Raw genomic sequence first — 19,607 nt, 5'->3', positions numbered from 1 at the left:
CCCTGAGCATTGCCAGGTGTGACCCCCCCCCAAAAAAAAAAGAGAAAAAAAGAAAGATTCTGTTGATAATAATTTTCTTGGGTTTTTAGAGAAGTTGTGTGTCTGGGGTGTGATTCAGTCAAACAGAATATCTGTTGCTAATCAAATGTGTGCTTTATTTGACAGGGTCCCTATCCTTTACAAAATGAGGTTGATGCTGACCTAATTAATGCAGGTAAAGAAAGTTACTCATCACAGTTCTCCAACACTACCCCAAATGTTTTTTGCTTTTAATTTTTTTTCTATGTTGCCTCATACTGCTATCAATTAGGCTTGATTCTTGTTCATTTGGTTGGTAGTGCTCAGGGCTTACTTAGTCCTGTTCTGTGCTCAGGGAACTGGGGTCAGCTGCATGGTAGGCAAGTGCCTTCCTTATACTATTTTGCTAACTTTTTTTCATTTCTTGTAGTGTTGCTACTCTATTCTCTATTTTTATTGAGGAGGAAATATAAGCCCACCTATTTCCTCCATTGCCTAGTTGGTTGTCAGGTCCCTTTTGCAGAACTTTGGTGGGGTTTACTCAGGGTTCTGCCTATAACTATCACTCCTTCCCAAATGGAATAAAGTTAATTCAGTGAGGGACAAGTTACAAGAGAGAAGACAGGATTAATGTCAAGGTTGGTGAAGCATCACATGGAGTCACACTTAAGGCTTATGGAGTAGCTGGCGTCCCTTGAACACACTGGGAGTGATTGCTGAATGTAAAGCCACTAGGTAGCCCCAGAACACTGCCAGGCATGCTCCCCAAACAAACAAATAAATTTTAAAAAAAAGGGAAACTTGGTAGAGGAGCACCTCTCTCTTGCAGACGCTGGTGTTGGGAATGGGGCATGTTAGTGGAATGGAGGGGACTTCCACACCTTTGCTCCATCTCTTGCTGGTGCCCCCTGTTGGCACATTCCCAGATTGGAATAAATCTGTTTTAGGATGCAAAGGGGGATGACTGGCTCCAGAGGGGCAAAAGAAGCCTGGGGAGTTTTTGTTGTCACAGTTACTTGCTCCCTTTCCGGTCCTTACTGGCAAGGAGAGGAAGAATATCCCTTAGGTTTTACAAGGGTGTTTAAGGGTGCTAAGATACAAAATCCAAGGATGCTCTGCTGCTGAGTAAGGCTCTGTGATACTACAAAGGCTCAGTGTGTTTGTCTGGTCTTGCCTGCTCTGTTCCTATCGAGGCAGCCTTGCCTTTTATTGTGAGTCATGACTAGCACATGGAATCAATCACATATAGTAATGGCCTACAGGGAGAAACCAGCTCAGAAATTTTTGTTCTGTTTTGTTTGTTTTGTGACCACACCCAGTGATGCGCTTAGGCTTACTTCGGCCTCTGCACTTAGGGATCACTCTTGGCAGGGTGACAGACCATTTGGGATGTGGAGATTGAGCCTGGTCAGCCACAATGGCATGCAAGCACCTTACCCACTGTACTGTCTCCACCCCTGGTCAGACTTTTTGACCCTCATCACTGCTCATGTTTAAAGCAACACAGCCTTCAGTTGAGCTTGAAGGTTTTCTTAGAATGGGGCTGCCCATAAGAAGTTAATTTTTATTCCAGCAATGATTTTCTTCACCCTTCTACTCATATTCACTCAGCCCCCGCAAAAGTATTCTTACTTCACATTCAAAAATAGTATGTGTAAATCTGAGAAGAGAAGCAATATGAGCTGAACATAAAGGCCAGCTGCCAAGAGGAATTGATGTTTGATACTTAGGATTTTTGAAAGTAAAATAGTTTCTGGTTGAATAGTTGAATTAGTGAACACGACTCAACTCTGAAAGGCCCACTGTGATAAAGCAATGACATTTAACCAAGGCTGTAATTTAATTGAACTGTGCCCTCTAGCAATAGCTCATTGATCTGCGAAAATATGTGCTGCTTGGTTTAATTAATTTATGATGTTAGTGGGTTATTTGCAAAATGAATAACTTTATTTTCCAAAGTTTAGGCTTGGGTTCATAAACCTACTTTCCCTGGAAAAGTAAAGTAGTTGATCTTTTCAGTAACACTGAGGATGGTAGGCATTCTGATTCCACTGAGACTTCGTCCTAATGGAATCATTATTTCCATATCTTAATTTCTGGAATGCCAGTATTATCTTAAAGTACTTGGCAATAAAACAAGTCTTAGCTTTGGGGAGGTCAAGCTGTAAATCAGTTTAATAATCTGCTCTTTCAACAGATCTTTTTAGGGATTTCTGAAGCTTTTGGATTTGTCTATTGAGGGAGCATTAGGGAAACTAGAGTTAAAATGGTTGGTTTCCTTTATTCCCCAAATTTGGAAATTACCCAGAAGATCATCAGCCCATTGTTTGTAGTAATTTGAAAGGATATATTTTTATAAAAGGCAACTTAATATTCATTCTCCATAGAAGATTGACTTTGTAACACAGAGTACAAGGTTTGATATAGCCATTAAAATAAAACTTGATGAAAAGGATTTTATAAAAACCTTTTGGAATGAATGTACAAAATTAGAGTATTAAAATTGCTGAATATAATTAGGACTCTAAAGTATATATAATCTGTAATTAGATTTTTTAAAATATAATTAAAACATGAAAATTTTAAATAATAGGATTATTTCTGAGGATATTTCTTTCTAAGTAATAATCTTAAATGGCTACATAAAATTGAATTATCACTTATATAGTACTGTTTAGACATACTTTAATAAGTATTATACATTTTAGTCTCAAGAGGACAGTTGTTACAGATTTGGAAACTTACTCATTGTGAAATGTTGGATGGAGCTCGAACTCCTTTTCCCATACTTGGTCTCTGGCCTTCCCTTTGAGCTGCAATCATTGATTACCTGAGTTTTCAGGTTGTAAAAAAGCGATGTATAGAACCTTTCAGAAGTTTCCTGAACTCAGTCCTACATTATCCCAGTGCAACTATGAAATTTCTAATATGTCTTATGTTGTATTTTGCATTTACATTATTATTTTCTAATATTGATTTTAATAATAAATGATCTTTTAGATGGCTACTTTTGAAACCATTTTAGAAAGAACCATGATGTTTATTATTTTACTGTTATTATTATTATTTTTTACACAATAGTACCAGTGTCATTGTTTTGTATTTGCCATCGCAGCACTGTTTGCTAGGATCCTTTCAATATAATCCCAGGCTCCTTTTCCATCCTGCCCACCCAGCACCCTCACAGGCACAGTTCTGTTGCTCATTTCTCGGAGTTTTATTGGGTATTCTCTCTCTTTTTTTTTTTTTGGTTTTTGGGCCACACCCGGCGGTGTTCAGGGGTTACTCCTGGCTGTCTGCTCAGAAATAGCTCCTGGCAGGCACAGGGGACCATGTGGGACACCGGGTGGCTGTCTGCTCAGAAATAGCTCCTGGCAGGCACAGGGGACCATATGGGACACCGGGATTCGAACCAACCACCTTTGGTCCTGGATCGGCTGCTTGCAAGGCAAACACCGCTGTGCTATCTCTCTGGGCCCCTATTGGGTATTCTCTAATGCTCTAATTCTAATTCTCTTAATTCCTGGCTTTCCTTTCTTTATGTTATGGAGATCATCCGGGGTTTGTCTTTTCTTTCTGTATCACTTCACTTCTTAGTATTATGTCCATAGTTCTATCCAAGTTGAAGCACACTGCAAAATTTCAGCTTATTAATATTTAATCATGTTTATATAGCCACAGGTGTATTTTGTTTCTGTTTTTGTACCATACCTGTTGGTGCTTAGGACTTCCTCCTGACTCTGTGCTCAGAGGACACTCCTTCTGGTACTCAGGGGGATCATTTGGTATAGGAGATCAAACTAGCATCAGTTGCATACAAGGTAGATGCTTTAACTACTCTACTGTCTTTCCAGCACTGTCACCACATATTTAAAATCCACTCATCAGTTTTTGGATATTTTTTGTATCTTGTCTATTATAACTAATGCAAAGATGGACATAGGAGCACCATTATCCTTTCAGAAAGAAGTATTCGTGTTCATGTGATAGGTAGTCAAGAGATGAATTACAGATTTACATGGGAGCTCCATTCTTATTTCTGGGGGGCTGTTTTGAGTTTGGAGCCACACCTCGCAATGCTTTGGTTTTACTCCTTGTTATGCACTCAGAAATTACTCCTAGAAATATTTGGTGAATTATAGTAGATGCTAGGGATCAAGTCCAGGTTGGCTGCATGCAGGGCAAGTGTTCTACTCTTTTTTACTAGCTCTCCAGACCCTTTTCTTTAATTTTGAGGTCTCAAATAATTCTAAAAAGGCTGAACTAAATGGTAGCCCCACGACATCCTCACTCTCCAGCACTTATTTTTCCAAATATATTAACATTCTTTTTTTTTCTCCTGTTTTTGTTTGAGGGGAGCACAACTGACAGTGCTCAGTGCTTATTCCTGGCTCTGTACTCAGGAATTATTCCTGGTGGTGCTTAGTGAGGACCATAAAGGATGCTGGGGCATTAAAGCTAGGTCATTTGTGCAAGGCAAATACCTTACTGCTGTATTATTCATTCTGGCCCCCCTTTTGTTGTTATTGCTATTGTTATTTTTGGTTTTTAAACCATATGCAGCAATGCTCAGAGATTATTCCTGCTGGAACCAGGAAACCATGTAGGATACGGGGTTTGAACCTGGGTTGTCTACATGAAAGTCAAACACCCTTCCTGCTGTGTTATTGTTTGGCCCACATTTTGACATTCTAAAGTGTTCTCAAGGACTTGCCCAGAGAACTCTAGAAGAATAGGTAGAAGGTCTCTTAAAATGTTTGGAAGAAGTCACTAATGACTTCACCTGGTCCAGGAGTTTTGTTCTTAGGGAACGTTTTGTTAACACTTTCAACTTCCTTCATGGTTATAGGTCTACTCCAGTTCTTTATTTCTTTGGGACTCTGTTTTGAGCAGTTATAAGATTAAAAATGTCTTATACTTATTTTTGCAATAATTCTCAGAGACCAAAGAAAGGAGGGCTGGAAGGTCCAGCTCAAGACATGAAGCTCATCATAAAGAGTGATGAGTGCAGTTAGAAAAATAACTACATTGAGAACTATCATAACAATGTGAATGAATGAGGGAAGCAGAAAGCCTATCTAGAGTACAGGTGGGAGTAGGGTGGGGAGGAGGGCGATTTGGGACATTGGTGATGGGAATATTGCACTGGTGAAGGGGGGTGTTCTTTACATGACTGAAACCCATCTACAATAATATTTGTAATAAAGGTGTTTAAATAAAGATATTAATACAAAAGAAAAACTTTATACAGTTGTGCCTACCACAGTGTTTCCTAGCTTATCAAACTAAGTAAAAGAATAAAAATGTTTTATAGGGGCCGGGCGGTGGCGCTAAAGGTAAGGTGCCTGCCTTGCCTGCGCTAGCCTTGAACGGACCGCGGTTCGATCCCCCGGTGTCCCATATGGTCCCCCAAGCCAGGAGCGACTTCTGAGCGCATAGCCAGGAGTAACCCCTGAGTGTTACCGGGTGTGGCCCAAAAACCAAAAAAAAAAAAAAAAAAAAAAAAAAAAAAAAAAAAATGTTTTATAGATTTTTCAGTTCAGTAGAGTAAATTTGCTCATAATAATCTCATAAATCTTTTATATTTATGAGCTGCCTGCTATAGCTTCCTCTCTTGAATCTCTCATCTACTTTATCAAGATTTTCTTTTTTTTCTGTGAGAGTAACCAAGTTTTGTATATATTATTACTTCTTTAAAAAAAGCAACTTGGTTTCATTGATCATTTGCATTATTGATTTTCTTGATATTGACTTCTACTTCTATTTAATTATTTCCCTCCTTCAACATACTTTTGCTTTGTTGTTCCTTTTCTTGTTTCTTTTGGGGCTATCCCTTGTGTTCAGAGCTTACTACTGGTTCAGATGTTAGGGATAACGCCTGGCACTGCTCAGGTGCTGTAGATATAACCATGGATTTGAACCAGGGTTGAATTCATTTTCTACCTTTAACTAACCCCTGTACTCTTTATCTCTTTTGCCAGTGTTCTTGATTACTAAGGTCTGAAGTTAGGTCACTTATTTGTGCCAGTTCTTCTCTTTATTATCATTTGTATCTAGGATACAAACTCCATAAGTTTGAGAGGATACTTGATGTGATTTCTGTTATCTTGATTTTTATGGAGACTTGTTTGGTGTCCATTATGTGGTTTATCCCTGAGAATAATCCATGAGCATTGACTAAAAAGAATTTGTACTCAGCTTTTGGTGGGTGGAATGTCCTATAATTGTGTATCAATACTATGAGTTTTTAAAGCCCCTGGATCCTGCCATATGCCTTGAGAGAAGGGATTTTGAATGGGCTAAATCTTTTTTCATATAAAAATTTTTCTATAAATTGATATAGAATATGTTTTGTATGCTATCAGCCAGTATAGATTGTCCTTTGGCACTTATTTTGGTTTAGAACCTGGAGACACCACCAAACTGAGCTTTTTAATGTTTATCATTTTTGCCTTACAAACTTTATCCTTGCCTTTCTACCTCACCAGAATACTAAGAAACTAAGTTAGCTGGCATAAAGTTGTATTAAAATGATTACAATTTTGCTTGATCTTAAACTTAGAGGTACCTGTCTAGTTTATTACCTGTCCCATTACCAAGTTCTTGGACCCGTAGCCTAATCCCCTGAGGTATGATGAGTAGTCCTGTCTCTTTATAAGTTTGTTTGGTGTAAAGAATTACAGCAGTGATAGTAATGTAAACTCACAACAATGGAATTCTTTTTGTGTGTGTGTGTGTCAGGCACTAGTAAAAGGACTTAGAACACACCATTTCATTTAATTTTCTAAATCTATGTGCTCTTAAAAGCCCCTTTAATCACAGCAGAAAGTATTTCAATTTATGAAAAATGTGTAAGCTTTTCCTTAATTTAGAATCAAACTCTTTTGGGGAGTAAATATTTCAGCATGTTACAAATAGTTTTATTCGTTTTCTTTACTTGAGCTCAGATGGAAGGGAATGTTGATGAAATTAGATTTTAGACCAGACTTGAGACATCAGGAAGCAGCTATGTTGCACAGCTGGGCATGTCAGACCATACTGGTATGGTTGTGTCTGGGAGCATTTTTTTAAAATTGAGATCTCAACTTTCTCTCCTTCATTATAGTCTGCCCCATAGCACAAGGGTAATTAACATATGGTGGCTTCTCAGTTTTATATGTTTGTCTTTGACAAAGTGGCCTGTGTGCACTTTAGTGTGACTGAGACTAGCAGCTCCACCCTGGAACCCAAAACTTTGAGTAGATATGAAATTGATCACAAGAAGAAAGCTCTGATACGAGGCAGGTGATATCATTGGATGCATGGGGAATAGATTACCTTGAAGATCTTTTCCAACTCTGAAATTTTATCTGTGATATGGCTTTGGGGAGAAAGTTTTCCATGAGAAACCCTTGGAAATTAACATGGACTATGCTGTCCAATATTAGAATGTTATGTCAAAATACTGTGGCTTTAATAGAAATTCAGAAGTATGAAAGGGAAAAAGAAGACAAAGGAGAAAAGGGAAATAAAGATTGAGAGAAGAGATTCAGGTCTCAATGATACTAATGATAATAATGATACTAGGCCTGTTTCTCCATATAGGCTGTTAATTTTTTAAGAAATACCTGAGGATCATTTTGTGTCATTCCCTTTAAAATCATGTTACTTAATCACTGCCCCACTGTTTTCTCCTCCAGTGACCTAATAGTAAATATGACTCTTGATAGGTGCATCTCAGGAACCTCTACTCCTCTTCACTCAATTGGCATTTCGTAGGGGCTTGCAAGGGTAATGGTGGTAATAGGTGGTGTGGGGATGGGTGTAGGCATCATTTGTACAGAATTTCAGAGCATTAATAATATTGGTTTGGTTAGTTTGTTTTTTATGATCACCATGCAAGAGCAAATCTGAGCAGTGTTGGTGGTAAAATGTTCCTCCTTAGTGTTCCGTGCTTCCTCAAATGGCACCACATTTGGTAAAGGGAGTTTGAGTTCTTTAGGAAACAAAAGGTACAGACTTTTCTCTATCATGTTAATATTAGAAGTCTCATTGTCTGCACTTTTCCCCCCTCTTTGTATGTTTAGGCAAGGAAACAGTTACTGTTCTTCCAGGAGCCTCTTATTTCTCCAGTGATGAATCATTTGCAATGATTAGAGGGTATGTAATAATGGACTGCCTCGTGTTGCACATGGTATGGAATGAGCTGAGTCACCCCTGAAGTGTGTTAGCCAGGCCCTGAAATGTAGCTGTGTCTCCTCACCAGAAATCTATCAGGGCCTCATTCGACTGCACCAGATGTGAAATTATTTTTCTATGCCCAAATTTCAGCACATTTGAATTTCAATACAATTGAAATTTGGGCATAAGTAAATAACCTATTATTTAAAGAAACACCTATCTCCATAAGTGGGATTTTTTTTTTGTTTTTGTTTTTGGTTTTTGGGCCACACCCGGTGTTGCTCAGGGGTTACTCCTGGCTGTCTGCTCAGAAATAGCTCCTGGCAGGCATGGGGGACCATATGGGACACCAGGATTCGAACCAACCACCTTTGGTCCTGGATCGGCTGCTTGCACGGCAAACGCCACTGTGCTATCTCTTCGGGCCCCATAAGTGGAATATTGGGATAGATCTGTGTACCAACTATACTGAAGTAAGCATTTTTATAGCAAGGTAGTAATTTCCTTTCATTTTCTTATTTACTTACCATACCTACCCACCCAAAATCATTAATTTTGTCCCAAAGTGCACACGTCTGTTGTTGGGGAGGTAACTCAAAGGAATGGAACAAGTGCTAGATAAGCACAGGGCCTGGATTATTTTATGAAGTAAGCATTTTTAAAACTCTGAGTATCCTAACATTTTTCTATAAGCCATGTGCTCATTTTCTTGCTAGTATTTGTCTTCAAACTGGGTCATTTTTTCCCTTCAATTAAACTATTTCACCATGTACACCTGTTTTTAATTTGTTTTTTTTTTTTTTTGGAGATGGTATAGCAATACAATTTCTTAATGGCTGTTCTTCAATATCAGCTTGAGCTACTTGCAATCAGTCATGGAAGCAAATGCATTTTGGGCTGTATAGAATGATTTGTTTATTTCAATTTCTAGTAGTTTCAAAAAAATAACAGAAACCATAACACAAAGCTTGGAAATTTGTTTTATATTTTCTTTTTATTTTCTTTTTCAGGGGACATGTTGATCTAACGATGCTGGGGGCAATGCAGGTTTCCAAATATGGTGACCTGGCTAACTGGATGATTCCTGTAAGTAGACATTTATCTTCTTAATTGTACTTGAGTTAGATTTTTGCAATATTAAGAAAAAATTGTTAAATTACAATTAAGGAACACTATTTTTAAAAATAATAAGTTGTTTTGTGTATTTCTTATTTGAATTTTAATTGCTAGGAATGAAAAATATTCATTTCTTCTGCTTGAGGGATGACTAGGACAAATAATTTAAATAGATAAACAAGAGGTAGAGAAGAATAAAATAAATGAATGTACTTTGATAAAATTAAAATTCCACATATGTATCTAAACTAAGTTGTTTTTTTTTTATTGGTACTGGGTATGAAACTCAGGGCCTCATGTTTGTAAGGCAATTGATTTACCTCTGACTCTCTTCCCCTTCCCTATGTAGCTATGTTTTTATTACTACAAAGCGAAACAAATATGTCCATTAATTTTGTTAATTTATTTTCATTATTCACAATGACTAAAATTCTCGTCGTCAGATGGCCTCATAACTAATCAGCCACAGTGCCTTCTATTATGGAATACAGAACCACTCTACCAGTGGTCAAAGTATAAGCTTTGAATGGGTAGTTAAATTCTTTTAAAACCCTTAACCAGGTTGCAAATGAAATGTTTTTAGGGGTCACATCTGGCTTTACAACTTGGTTGTAAATCTATATTAAAATCTCACTATTGTCATTTGCTAGCAATGAGCCTGAGGCATTTGTAAGAATCTCATTTGTAAGGTGGTAATGTACAGTTCTAATTTATGGATAGAGGATATCAAAAGTACTTACAAAGTACTTAATACAGAGCTTATCACAAGGTATATACTATATAAATGGATTGTTATTTGATGAGAAAGTAGGTGGGCATACCTAGCAGAGAAGGTAATTGCATTAGTTGATCTAATGAGAAGCAGTAACATTTTTAATGTGTCCTTTTCCGGGGACTGTTGGTGATTTTTGAGTTTGCACAGTGGTCCCAGATATAGAGCAGAGAATTCTTTCTAACACATTCTTACTGTTAGGGAACTTGTGCATCATGAAAGTCTACAAACAATTTACTTTTGTTATGCTTTAGCACAAAGTGGAACTGAACATGCTCAAACTGAGACTGTAGGTAGGTAGTTGCCACTTTATTGCCTGTAATCACATTTTTACATAGCTTGTTGAGATTCCGATGAAGGACTAAAACATCAGTGCTTATTGCTTTGTAATTTTAAACATACAATTTGGAGCTCATGAGTTTTCAAAGGATTATGCCGAGCAAGACAGCAATGTGAACTCTGGAGTTTGAAGGAGTGTTGAGAAAAATTTAGCATAAAAAAATTGTGTTGAGTTTTACTGTTTTGGTATAGTAGCATCATTTCTGATTATGTTCATTTAGTAGCTCGTCATCATGTCCGTCTTCCTTTATGTGAGTATATTTTAATTTTGCATTTCTAGAGGGACCATAACTGGCAGTGCTCAGGGACTTCTGATTCTGTGTTCAGGAGTCATGCCTGATGATGCTCTGGTTATCATGTGGTGTCAGGAATCACACCAGAGCGAACCACATGTAAAGTAAGTGCCTTGCATGACAAAGGTGAAGGCATCTGACTTCTATAGAAAAGGTTAAGACGCTTGTAAAGCCAAGTGTCTCTCTAGCCCTATATTCGGTTTTAAATATGGGCTCTTGAGAGTCAAGACCTTGAGCTTTTGTTTAGAAGAGATCTGATTTTAATTTTATGTCTATCCCTTTTGAATGATAAGCTGGCATACATATTTTTTTAGTATTGAGTGAAAGAAAATGTAATACTAAAATTGCTCCATTACAGTGACTCTTATATCTATCTTCTTTGCTTAAAGAGGGCATGTTAAAGAGAGAACAATTGTTTCAGAATAACACTGAAATAATTGAGTGTATTTTACAGTACTGAGTATAACTTACTTATTCTGAATTTGTACTTAGATACCCAAAATCAAACACTTCGAGGATACATTTCTTGCTCTGCTTGGCGATGGGTAAAGATCCAGCCTTACCGTGGTATATAGCTTCACTGACTTTTTTTTTCCTTTGTTGACTTAAACAGTTTAGATATAATTTTATGGTAATATCTGTCAGTCAGCAAACTGAAAAGTTTGCTTTATATCGTTTTCATTTTCTTTTTTAAATGTTTAATAATCTTTTAGTAGTTGTAAACCTTGAGTTTCTGTACACAGTGGCATCCCATCAATCATTGTGATGTTGGATTATAATAAACATTAAGTTTTCAAGGCAGATAAGTGCTGTGGATGCTATTTGTCTTGTCCATTAATAGCTTCTTAGTAAGCAGTATGATTTTCAAATACACACCACTTTTAATAAGTCTTCAGGTTCTGTGACGCTCAAGAGGAAAATTTGAGAAAAATAGTAGTTGGTACCTTTACATTTCCTGATATACTGTGATAGTAATAAAATCATAGGCATGCCATGAAAATATGGAAATGAATCCATTGACTCTGCATTCAAAGCTGCTCTGGCCTTCCTGTTGTCTATTTTTGGAAAACAGCTGCCATAGATTATTGACTTGTAAAGAGAAGCAGATGTGTGTGATCAGCCATGGAAGCTGGTTACTGAGAACATGAAGCAGTGGCCCCTCGTAGGGCTGCTGTCTGTGAGGAATGCACGAGCTAAGCTTGCATCTCCTTAAGGGAGAATTCAAGTGAGGCATCAGAAAATGTAAGCCACTATGATCAAAATAAAAATTATATTAGAAAAATAACCTAAATAAAAAATAGCAAAAAAAAAAAAAAGAAAATATATCTCTTTTATTTTTAAGTGAAATTGTTTTATAGTTTAACATGATAGAAGGTTCTGCATCTTCAAAAACAATGTCAAGACTACATTGAGTTCACCAGTCCACTTAGCTCTCACCATCCGTTTGCTTCCTTTGTCTCCAATCACCCACTTTCTTTCCCTCCCCTTGGTTTCTTGCAACCACTAATTGACATTGTATTCTAAAAGTTTGTTTTTGTTTTACTTAATCTGTTTGCTGTATACCACATGAAATATAATGAAATAACGAAAAATAAAGTTTGCAGGAGGCAAAAGCATAGAATATTTTTGGTATGTTTTTTCTTCACTTGTTTATTTCTCAGTGCATTAAAAAAATGCAGGCTTGCTTTTTAAAGTTCATGTGCTCCTTTGAAAATATGTATCTTGCTTGCTTATCTCTAAATCTGTTTGCTTTTTACACTCCGGGTAGCCCAGTTCTCTCTTGAAAAGTATTTATTTTTTCTCTCTCCTTACATATTTCTAAACAACTTTCAATCATTAAAACTATCTTGCTTCCCTAAAATAAATACATATAAATTAATATTGTATTCATGTCTGCTACTTACCTGTATGATCATGTAATATTGGTTTGGACTTTTACATATTTCTTTTTGTTGTTGTTGTTTTATTTTTATTTCTTTTTAGTTTTGGGGTCACACCTGGCGGTGCTTAGGGTTACTACTGGCTCTGTGCTCAGAAATCGCTCGTGGCAGGCACAAGGGACCATATGGGATGCTAGGATTCGAACCACCATCCATCCTGGATCGGCTGCTTGCAAGGCAAGCACCCTACCGCTGTGCTATCTCTTCAGCCCCCATATTTCTATTTAAAATGTGCTGATTCTCTGCTCTTTGTGTTCAAGATTTAAACTAGTTGTTTAGATGCATCCATGTTGGTCCAACTATGAAATAAAATAAATATGTAAGTGCAGATTACATTGTAGGTGAGGATATAAACATAGTGATAGAGAATAGTGTTAGCATGTTGTTAGCATGTCTAATACATTTCATCCAAAGGCTCAGGAAATTACAAACCAGACTAAGGATAAAGGACAGTGGAAAATATACATGTGTGAATTTTTATATAGCTTTACAAATATTCACTGGTGATTTTACAACATCAATGTACAAAGAAATATATGGAATATTTCAGAATTAGAACTGTGCTTATACGCTGGTTCTGCCACACATTTGGTCATATTTTACTCATTTGTAAAATGATTTTGTTTAACTTGGATATTTGTTCTATCGATTAAATTAATTCTTTCATTTAGTAACTTTTTATTTGGTATGTTATAATGAAGGGGTCACCATTTTATTTGTTTGAAGATGCAACTCTTTTTTAAAACAAATACAGTTCTCTGCATTTATGTAGTTATTATTATAACTGGGCCAATATAGCCAATCTGATTCAGAGCTTGTTTTGTCAAAGAAATTTTATTTAAACATATCCATAGCTTTTGGTTTGCACATGCTTTTGTTTGACAAGATGCTATATAGAGAGTTATAACTTCTAAAGTCTAGTATATATTACTTAGATACTTTTCTTTTTTATTTTATTTTAATTATTATTTATATTATTTTAATTATATTTAAACATCGTGATTACAAACATGACTGTAGTTGGGTTTTAGTCACCAAAAGAATACCCCCTTCACCAGTGCAACATTTCTACCACCAATGCATCCATCTCCCTCCACCCATCCGCCCAGTCTGTATTTGTGTCAGGCATTCTACTTCTCTCACTCATTAACATTGTCATGGTAGTTGTTAGTGTAGTTATTCTCTAACTGCACTCACTACTCTTTGTGGTGAGCTTCATATCATGAGCCAGTTTTTCTATCCCTTGTCTCTGGGCAATAGTACATTCTTTTATTTGTCTTAAAACCCATAGATGAGACTATTCTCAGTCATTCTCTTTCCCTCTGACTTATTTCACTCAGTATAATAGTTTCTATGTCCTTACATGTATAGGAAAATTTCATGACTTCAACACTCCTGATGGCTGCATAATATTCCATTGTGTATATGTACCACTGTTTCTTTAGCCATATTATAAAACCCTAAAAGGACAGTTTTGAGTTTTTGTTTGTATTATATCTTGATTTTTTTTGGACCATATCTAGAAGTGCTCAGTTCATGCCTGATGAGACCGAGGGGTTCATATGACTTGCTAAGGATTGAACTCAAATTGGCTCTGTGTAAGACAAGAACCCTATCCCACTGATCAATCTCTCCTGCCTGAACTTGGACAAATAGTGACATGTTATTTCTTCTGTACTAACAATATTGCTATCAGCTTTTTTTCCTAGGTGTATAATTTTTAATTTTATAAAACCAATCCTTTGTTACATACAGTATAAAGGGCGAGATAGTGCCTACTCTTCTGCTTTTCATTTGTTATTATTCTGAAGACTTTCCTTTTGGCTTTTAGTGATCATCTCCTATCAAATACATTTTAATACTGCTATGTTGGATTGATTTAAAAGAGACCATGACTCTTCTCTGCGCTAGTGATTGTGTCTAAGACTGTCTGTAACAAGTATATGTGTGTGTTTTGTGTATTAACTATATTGAATAAGCTGTACCTGTGGAATGAAGTCAAACCTCAGTTTTACATCTTTATTGGTGACTTTAACTTTATTCAGTTAGAGAGGCTCTCCTCTGCATTGGCATTTCAGCTTATTCTCAGGTAATAAACTGTTGCTGGGTCACTTTGATTCACAAACACAGTCTTGTTTGAGGAATGAAAGGAACCAGTCCAAAGCAGTGCCTGGTGTTTCCAGGTGCCTTTAAAAGCAATGGCTTGGGTTGGGAGGAGGGAGATTTGGGACATTGGTGATCGGAATGTTGCACTGGTGATGGGTGGTGTCTTTACATGACTGAAACTCAAACACAATCATGTATGTAATAAATTTGTTTAAATAAAAAAACAAAAAGCAATGCAGTCTAGCTCACTGCTTCCTAGCAACAGGCAGCTCCTTGTCTGCATTTGTGATGTTTAGAGGGTGTTCTTTGCTGCTTCTTTCCTTTCTTTCCCTCCTAACTCAGTCTTTGACACTATCAGAGTTAAAGCTCAGGAGAAAGAGAAGGTGAGGATGGTGACAGGGAAGTTCTGACATGCCTGGTGACTGGCAATGACATCTGCTATCTCTGTGATTGCTGGTCCTTGAAGATGTCTAAAGCTGATTATTTTCTCTCTGTTTCTGTGTGAAGTCTTTGGGCACTCCTCTTGGAATGCTTTGGCTGCATCTTTGCTGATGCATGATGGCTGGATGCCTCTCTGCAGTCCTATTTTTCCTCTGATCTACTTTATATGTAGATCATTGCTTATAGGCCTTTGTTTTGGAGTGTTTTGTTGAGAAAAATACTGAAGCATGGTTAGATTGACTGTCCTACATGGCTCATATTTGAGAAGATACACTCATGCATTCATTCTTCTACTACCTTCAGTGATGGTGGTGGTCTCGAAAATGGTTTTGTTGTTGTTTGGCTGAGGCTTGAATCTGGTCTCCTGCATCAAATCCTGTGCTGAGCCCAAGTTCTCTTGAACTTTCTTAAGTGACTGTCAGGCAACTGTTCCCTGGTCTCAAGGCTTGGCCTCGAGGCTCTGTGTTGTCAGTGGAGTTGAGGTACAGGTCCCTGCACACTTCAATTTTCTTCCTACAAAATCCTCAGCTGTGTACATCATGGACACTTTCATTTTTCCAATGGTTTCAAGAGTTTTGGAACTAGATTTGGGCCATTTTCTCTGAAAATGCTTCTTTTTTTTTTTTTTTTTTTTTAATTTTTTTTTTTATTTAAACACCTTGATTACATACATGATTGTGTTTGGGTTTCAGTCATAAAAGGAACACCACCCATCACCAGTGCAAGATTCCCATCACCCAAGTCCCAAATCACCCTCCTCCCCACCCAACCCCCGCCTGTACCCTAAACAGGCTCTACATTTCCCTCATACATTCTCAATATTAGGACAGTTCAAAATGTAGTTATTTCTCTAACTAAACTCATCACTCTTTGTGGTGAGCTTCCTGAGGTGAGCTGGAACTTCCAGCTCTTTTCTCTTTTGTGTCTGAAAATTATTATTACAAGGGTGTCTTTCATTTTTCTTAAAACCCATAGATGAGTGAGACCATTCTGCGTTTTTCTCTCTCTCTCTGACTTATTTCACTCAGCATAATAGATTCCATGTACATCCATGTATAGGAAAATTTCATGACTTCATCTCTCCTGACAGCTGCATAATATTCCATTGTGTATATGTACCACAGTTTCTTTAGCCATTCATCTGTTGAAGGGCATCTTGGTTGTTTCCAGAGTCTTGCTATGGTAAATAGAGCTGCAATGAATATAGGTGTAAGGAAGGGGTTTTTGTATTGTATTTTTGTGTTCCTAGGGTATATTCCTAGGAGTGGTATAGCTGGATCGTATGGGAGCTCGATTTCCAGTTTTTGGAGGAATCTCCATATCGCTTTCCATAAAGGTTGAACTAGACAGCATTCCCACCAGCAGTGGATAAGAGTTCCTTTCTCTCCACATCCCCGCCAACACTGTTTATTCTCATTCTTTGTGATGTGTGCCATTCTCTGGGGTGTGAGGTGGTATCTCATCGTTGTTTTGATTTGCATCTCCCTGATGATTAGTGATGTGGAACATTTTTTCATGTGTCTTTTGGCCATGCGTATTTCTTCTTTGTCAAAGTGTCTGTTCATTTCTTCTCCCCATTTTTTGATGGGGTTAGATGTTTTTTTCTTGTAAAGTTCTGTCAGTGCCTTGTATATTTTGGAGATTAGCCCCTTATCTGATGGGTATTGGGTGAATAGTTTCTCCCACTCAGTGGGTGGCTCTTGTATCCTGGGCACTATTGAAAATGCTTCTTTTCAACATCTATCTTGCATATCATAAGTTTCATAGCACTCATATTTGAGCATTAGTAAAAGACAGGACAGAAATATTTCCAGTTTAGCATTTGGTTTCTGCTCCTTTGCCTTCTTGGTTTAGTGAATGCTGTTCCATCCTGTAGGTACGCTGCTCCATTTTTACCTCCCTTATAAGCTCATTCTCAGTTCAGTGTCCTTATATGTAGAAGCATGCTTCATCTATGCTCCTTGCAGGCTGGGGTGATGCTAAAGCCATTCTGTTTTGGAATTAGCCAAGCGCTACTTTTTCTACTAGGAAGGGAATGAAAGCACACAGACCCTGTGCACTTTTGCTGGCATGGAAAGGGTACATATTCTTTACTTCCTATGCCAATCAGAGGCACATTTAATACTTTCAGAATTTTGAAGAACAAAAAAATATTCCTTCTTGTACAGAGATATTATAGATAACACACATTGAAAAAAAAAGAACCAATTTTATGAATTTAGGTATTAATAGAAACAAACTGTTTGTTATTCTTTATTTGGATACTATATTTGGTTATCCACAATACTTTTAATCTGTGATCAGCTGGAAAGCATTTGGTTGAGAACTAACCTTTAATTGTATTATTTATATCCAATATATTTCACACTAAAAGAATACTTGCACACTGACATATTTGGAATATTAATTTTATAAGAAAAATTATTAGAAGCTGTAATTAAGTTTTAAAAATTAGCCATATTATAAATCTAATGTTTTCTCAAGGAGGGAATTAACAGTTATTAAGCCATTGGCTACATGCTAACCTGTTTATTTATCTATAGTCTGTTAAATCTTTTAGAACATTGTAAAAATTATAACCAGCCCTATGATTAAAGATGAAAAAAAACTCAGACTAGGAGTTGACTCTTCAAAGCTTTTATTTTGCCACAGGTCCTTTTAGGGGTATATTAACAAATGTCTTTCATGATGGAAACAAAACTATCAGAAATTAAACATTTTTAAAGCATTTTCTGTAAACTTGATAAACTATTTCTTTTTTTTTTCTATTATTTTATTTTTTTATTTTTTTTATTTTTTTTTTTATTTAAACACCTTGATTACATACATGATTGTGTTTGGGTTTCAGTCATGTAAAGAACGCCACCCATCACCAGTGCAACATTCCCACCACCAATGTCCCAAGTCTCCCTCCTCCCCACCTAACCCCTGCCTGTACTCTAAACAGGCTCTCCATTTCCCTCATACATTCTCATTATTAGGAAAGTTCAGAATGTAGTTATTTCTCTAGTTAAACTCATCACTCTTTGTGGTGAGCTTCCTGTGGTGAGCTGGAACTTCCAGCTCTTTTCTCTTTTGTGTCTAAAAATTATTATTGCAAGAATGTCTTTCATTTTTCTTAAAACCCATAGATGAGTGAGACCATTCTGTGTTTTTCTCTCTCTCTCTGGCTTATTTCACTCAGCATAATAGATTCCGTGTACATCCATGGATAAACTATTTCTTTATAGTGTGGGGTCAAATCTATTACAACTGGGAGGATTTGTGCTATATAATTGTTAGTTCAAGTTGGAGTTTTATTTATATTTTATTTTTTTCCTGCCCCACTCCCTATATTTATATTTAAAAATTTTAAACTATGTTTTAGAGAAACAGATTTATAGTACTGTTATACTTTGCAAGTATGCGTCATTCTAATACCACACCCAGCACCAGAATCTCAACTTCCTTCCACCAGTTTTTGAATGTCCCCTCCCAACACCTGCTGACCCCACCAAGTAAGCTCAGCTCTATAGACAAAAATCTTCAAAAATCTTTAACATTTATTGCTCCTTTTCTGTTTCTTTTTTGATCCCTCATATGGGAGAGATCTCTTTTTTTAAAAAAAATTAAAAAAAAAATTCTCATTGTAGATATGATGATACCTGCACACACATAGATCAGGAGAGATGAACTCCTGAAATTTTATAAAATTTTATGTTACTGATAAGTTGACATATCTTTGTTTCAAAAACTGTATGTCTTCCTTCATTACAGGTATATAAATCTAAAAATAAATATTATGAATAGTTCTGTGCTAATTTATTTTAAAATTTGGTCTCTTCAATAAATAGTTCTTTAGATAATGTTAAATTTGTGTAACTGCTGGATCCTCATTCTCATTAAATAACCCAATTGAAAAGAAGAGGAAACATTAAAAATCATAGACGAGATCTCCTAGAAACACATTACTAGTAATTTCATAAATAATGGTGCTGATGGGGGCCAGCGGGTGGCGCTAGAGGTAAGGTGTCTGCCTTGCAAGCGCTAGCCAAGGAACAGATCTCGGTTCCATCCCCCGGTGTCCCATATGGTCCCCCCAAGCGAGGGGCAATTTCTGAGCCTGTAACCAGGAGTAACCCCTGAGCATCAAATGGGTGTGCCCCTCCCCCCCAAAAAAAACTAAAAAACAAAAAAATAATAGTTCTTTAGCAGAATAAAGTCAAAAGGGCTGAGGATAAGATGACCAGAAGTTAAAGGCTAATGAATCTTGAAGACTATTTCATTAACAACTGAACTTGGCATTTCCATTGGGTAAACTCTTCATTTCTCACTTTTGTCTTTTGGTTTTAGAGTAAATTTTGGTCAGCATTTTTATTAGTAGTTTTCTTACTGTAAATATGTATAAAAAAGGATAAGAAAATTAAGTTTTTATCTATTCAG

At 36.7% G+C, this 19,607-nt stretch overlaps 1 protein-coding gene across 1 annotated transcript in view; it reads left to right on the top strand.

Moving 5' to 3' along the window:
- Positions 1–19,607, top strand: part of OXCT1 (3-oxoacid CoA-transferase 1) — a 138,799-nt gene that overhangs the window by 74,714 nt on the left and 44,478 nt on the right. The window contains exons 11-13 of the mRNA XM_049767688.1: positions 166–214; positions 8,085–8,157; positions 9,189–9,264. Coding sequence (XP_049623645.1) covers positions 166–214; positions 8,085–8,157; positions 9,189–9,264 — 198 coding nt within the window. The remainder of the gene's footprint in view (positions 1–165; positions 215–8,084; positions 8,158–9,188; positions 9,265–19,607) is intronic.

The sequence above is a fragment of the Suncus etruscus genome, chromosome 2 (assembly GCF_024139225.1).
Source record: "Suncus etruscus isolate mSunEtr1 chromosome 2, mSunEtr1.pri.cur, whole genome shotgun sequence".
NCBI classification, from domain to species: domain Eukaryota; kingdom Metazoa; phylum Chordata; class Mammalia; order Eulipotyphla; family Soricidae; genus Suncus; species Suncus etruscus.
Note: the sequence above shows the minus strand (reverse complement) of the source record. Positions and strands in the feature narration are given on the sequence as shown.